The sequence below is a fragment of the Acipenser ruthenus genome, chromosome 15, assembly GCF_902713425.1.
Source record: "Acipenser ruthenus chromosome 15, fAciRut3.2 maternal haplotype, whole genome shotgun sequence".
Taxonomy (NCBI): Eukaryota; Metazoa; Chordata; class Actinopteri; order Acipenseriformes; family Acipenseridae; genus Acipenser; species Acipenser ruthenus.
Genome location: NC_081203.1, coordinates 36,120,186 through 36,125,377, shown reverse-complemented (window position 1 = coordinate 36,125,377; position 5,192 = coordinate 36,120,186). Strand labels below are relative to the sequence as shown.

At 44.6% G+C, this 5,192-nt stretch overlaps 1 protein-coding gene across 1 annotated transcript; it reads left to right on the top strand.

The window, feature by feature from the left end:
- Positions 1 to 1,986: 1,986 nt before the first annotated feature.
- Positions 1,987 to 3,665, top strand: LOC117973949 (ankyrin repeat domain-containing protein 9-like). Its single transcript, XM_058988159.1, has one exon. The coding sequence runs from the start codon at positions 2,521 to 2,523 to the stop codon at positions 3,418 to 3,420; it is 900 nt and encodes a 299-aa protein (XP_058844142.1). The 5' UTR covers positions 1,987 to 2,520; the 3' UTR covers positions 3,421 to 3,665.
- The last annotated feature ends 1,527 nt before the right edge of the window (positions 3,666 to 5,192 follow it).

Here is a 5,192-nt window from a genome sequence, read left to right as displayed (position 1 = left end):
GAAAGAAAGAAAGAGAGTTACCCTGCATCCCCCACCGCTCTCCTCTGCCACCAGCAGATCAGCTGTACCCGCCTCCGCTCGCCCGCCTCCAGAGTCCGCTCCTTCTCCACCCTCGCCCTTCAGTGGGAACGCCCTTTGTAATCGCTCTTATTTGAAATCGTTTCTGTCTATTTATTGTACTTACTGCGTGCTCTTAATGGAATTTACTCTTATAACCAAATGCTTTTAAATTAACTGCTCTTGGTCGGAATCGATCTCAAACGTAATTATTTACTGTATTCTTATTTTCTCTCATTTGAATTTGCTCTAACTTACTTGTATCTGTAATGTGATACTTTGTATTTTGATATTTTGTAATAGGATACTTTGTAACAACTGCAGGTCGCCCTGGATAAGGGCGCCTGCTAAGAAATACACATTATGATCCAAACCGGGCAACTCCACCCCAAAACATAAATCATATCGAGGGCCCGCTTTTGCAAACTGTGTAATCTGGATGAAAGTGATCCTGATTTTGTAATCCTATATTTTGTGATCGAAGTGACTTTTATCTGATCGCTTTGATCGGGTTTCTTTAAGGAATCTCCGTCACAAAATATAGGGTTACAAAATCCGGATCACTTTCATCCAGATTATTTTCATCCAGAAACAGCGGCTCCAGGTAATTTCCAGGAATAAATCATGCTCTCTAAAAGAAGAAAGGTACAATGAGATGATCACAGTGAAACAATGCGAGAACATCTTGCTGTCATCACTTTAAAAACGTGTTCCTCAGTAAAAAAAAAAATCTCGAAATCTCGCTTTTTTTGGAGTAGCTTCAATGGTTGAACTTCTGTAGTTTGGTTATAATTGCATTAGTTGCTATGTACCACAGAGGGGCGCTATTGTGCCATTGTTTTTCTTTTTTCACACATTCGCTCCAGTTTGTGCTACTGTATACGTGTACCCTACCTGTATCAATGCTGTCTGTCTTATAGATAGATAGATAGATAGATAGATAGATAGATAGATAGAGATAGATCGATCTGAACATCAAACAATTAGCTGAACATTGCCAAATAAACAAATAAGCACCATAGAAATGCAGTCCACTGCTCGTTTTAAACGACCTGAGCTCCTCACACAGCCCAACGACACTACAGTACAGAGCGTCTTATAAACAGCGGAGAGATCCTGTGCGACCCTTCACTTAAAACAACACACCCAGCCAAACTGTTCTTCGAGGAGGCGGCTCGGCCAGAGGGGGAACGACACACCTATTCCAGGCACGGCGTTTCCTGGAAGAGGTAACGACGCTACATTTTTGCAGTTTTGTTTTGGTTGTGCATGAGAGAGCGATATGAGACACACGCCTGCGTGACTCTTGACATGTCTGTATGATCTACCCCCTCTATACGCGGCTGGGATGTAAAGATCCCTTATTCACACTCCCGGTGGTACTTCGGTTTATCACACTATTATCCGAAATCTAGCCCCGACCGTTAACTTTCATTATTACTGGGAATCCAACGCACCCTAACCTTCGCCTAATATTTATTAACAGCTATTACCCGCAAAGCAAATGTAACGACAGACTGATGTATAGCGCTGGGCATTACACGAGGAGCAATTGTCTGAATTTATATTTAGTCTACCGTCCGTTTGATGCATTACAATCCTCAACACAGAAGTGCAGTATTAATCAAATACGTCATATGACAGGAGCCCCCCAGCTAAGCGAAATGTTTTCCACAGATTAAACCGGGGGTGGCGTGTGATGCAGCCCGGGCAGGGGGGGTCGACAGTCCTGCAGCCGGAGATCAGCTGTTCTGAAACTCCGCTCCGCTCCCAAGGAGAAAAGTTGCATGGAACTTTTGTCCTCAGTGACGTAAACAATAACTACGCCTCCCCCCCACCCTCCTACCCTGAACCAATCAGACAGCCCGGGACAGAGTGGGCAGCCATTCATGTTCATCCGCTACAGTGCCGCGGTCCCAACGCCCTTCAGCGGTTTGGAAATAAAAGCCGAGCAGAAGCCACAGAGAGGGGTTTGAAAGAAGCTCGGGCTGTGCTACTTCATAGCTTTGATACGGGGACTGCGAGCCGATAACAGATGATTAACATAGAAACACATTGTTTGTGTGTAGCGAGTAACGAGGCGGCGCTGGACATGTCGACATCATTGCTCTCGCAATAGCAAGCGCTGTGCTCTTCATTTTACTGTTAGAACCGGGTGACAGTCTGTCTAAACCGCTGCTGCGATGATTCAGAAAACCCGTGTGGATAGAGCAAGACCCACATTATCGATTGATTAAGTTACATTGCTTCAGTAACACTGCTGCAGCAATCTCAGGGAATAAAGCACACGCGATTTTTCAGTTTTGCAAAGTGCACGAGAGGGGGGGGTGGGGGGGGGGGGTGGAGTTTAATTATAAAAAGGAAAGCAATGTTGTCAAAACTAAACCTGTACATTTAGCAGTAAAAAAATAATCGTATCTGATCTGCGAGTTAAAAGTAAATTCACTGCGGAGCGCCGAGACTATGCCTTGGAACGCCAGGGCACCGAGCAGCTGCGGCAGGAGCGACTACAAGACCGAGAAGCAATGCAAAAAAACCTCCTTCGCTTTCTACCAGGCTGTGCGAGACTTGCTGCCGGTGTGGGTCCTGGAGGACACGAGGACTATGGAGGCGTTTCACTGGGAAGAGGACGGGAGGGCATGCGCCTACTCCCCCTCGGAGGCGCTGCTGTACGCCCTGGTCCACGACCACCAGCCGTACGCGCGGTACCTGCTCGCCAAGTACTCGGGAAGCGCCCTGGACATGCCAAGCAAGAGCTTCTGCTGCCGCTGCCGCTGCCAGTCGGGCTCCTCGGCGGCGCCTCACCTCGCCATGGCAGTGCGCTACAACCGCATCAACATACTGAAAATGATTCTAAAAACCCTGAAGGAGGACTTTGCCGAAAGCGACCGGGACGGCTACATGAACCGACGGGGCTGCGTTCACGCAGAAGGAGGCAAAACGCCCCTGCATCTCGCGTGCGACCTGGCCAGACCCGAGTGTTTGGTTCTGTTGCTAGGACACGCCGCGTCTCCATATGTCACGGACTGCAGCGGCGACACCCCCCTGGACACGCTGCTGCAGCAGATCCGCCAGAGCGAGCTGGACACGCTCCTCAAGCGCGCCTGCCTCAGCCACCTGACACTGTTCATGCCGGAGCTCAGGTTCAAAATGAAAAAACAGCTTCTGGACAACGAGGAGCTGTGGCAGAGCTTGGTGGGAGAGCAAACCTTCCAGTGGCTGTCAGGACAGTCCCCTCCCTCCCTGTTTATGAGCTCCATGCAAAGCCTGATCAGGACAATCTCTCCGGAACACTTTCCCGAGGGACTGGATGCGCTGCCGGTGCCAGACTTTCTGAAACCTTTGGACTTCAGGCTGCATTAAGCCTAGAAAATAATAATAATAATAATAATAATAATAATAATAATAATAATAATATATAACATGACTTTAAAACGGAGTTTAATTTTTTAATATACAGTTTTAATATAAGGAAATATGACTTAGGGATTCATATACATTGTATATTTGTGTTTGGTTGTTCATGTCCGGGTTTGTAGTAGAGAGGGCAGGGAAGACACAGTTTGGAATCTGTTACATTGTTTTACAAGAGCCTGGGAGCAAAGCAATGATGCAGTGTTTACAAACACTTCAATAAAAACAAGTGGCTACACTGAAGACAGGCTGTTTCTGTTTTTAACTCTGTACTCTGCTGGGAGATGGTATATTTAACTTACACGATGGGTAGCATCAACAGCTTCACATTATTAGTGTTTAGGAATTATGAGACTATGTTCCCTTAAATGAACTATTAGCAGTGTCATGTGCATACTGTAGCCTGCACCTAATCTAACACTGTATTTAGAATAACTATTAGCAGTGACACACGTGCATACTGTAGCCTGCACCTAATCTAACACTGTATTTAGAATAACTATTAGCAGTGACACACGTGCATACTGTAGCCTGCACCTAATCTAACACTGTATTTAGAATAACTATTAGCAGTGACACACGTGCATACTGTAGCCTGCACCTAACCTAACACTGTATTTAGAATAACTATTAGCAGTGACACATGTGCATACTGTAGCCTGCACCTAACCTAACACTGTATTTAGAATAACTATTAGCAGTGACACATGTGCATACTGTAGCCTGCACCTAATCTAACACTGTATTTAGAATAACTATTAGCAGTGACACACGTGCATACTGTAGCCTGCACCTAACCTAACACTGTATTTAGAATAACTATTAGCAGTGACACATGTGCATACTGTAGCCTGCACCTAATCTAACACTGGATCCTCTTTACAACCCTTAGAAAAGCTTTCTATTGTACACCACGGTAAAAGCATAGGGAAAAAGAGTGAAAGGTTATCATACATGTTGAAGCAAGGTAAAAAAAATAAACAGCGAAGTGTGACATGACTGCAAATGGGACACACTTGTATGGGCTGGTTACAGTAATTTGAAGCTGGAATCACTAGAAAAGCTGGAATACACACAGAGATAAACTCACAAGACCTGTTTATGAGTTGTTCCTATCATTTAAAATTAGCAAACCACATATTACTGCCCCAACACAGAAATAAGTGGATCCATTCAAAACAGAAGCCTAGTCTTTTTTTTTCTTTTTAACGTACATTTATTACAGCAGACAGCAGGATCCACGCTTTTACACAAACAGGAAAGCCACGCTGTAAAACAACTTTATTATAAGAATCCCTTAAAAACAACATTTAGTGAACATGCAGTGAACTCTGGATACATTCCTGTTAAAGACGTGTTCAATTGAAGCAGTGACTCTGGATACATTCCTGTGAAAGACGTGTTCAATTGAAGCAGTGACTCTGGATACATTCCTGTGAAAGACGTGTTCAATTGAAGCAGTGACTCTGGATACATTCCTGTTAAAGACGTGTTCAATTGAAGCAGTGACTCTGGATACATTCCTGTGAAAGACGTGTTCAATTGAAGCAGTGAACTCTGGATACATCCTGTGAAAGACGTGTTACAGAGACTCCAGTAGTACCACGTTTGGTTTATTTTAAGGTTAGATTTGCTTTCAGACAGTTTTTACAAAGTCTGGGTGATACTACAAGATGAATATGAACCCCCTTATCTATAGTGCAAAATATATTGAACCCCTG

What these genes read in the sequence shown, in the direction of transcription:
- LOC117973949 (XM_058988159.1), top strand. Translation starts at nt 2,521, where the DNA reads ATGCCTTGGAACGCCAGGGCACCGAGCAGCTGCGGCAGGAGCGACTAC.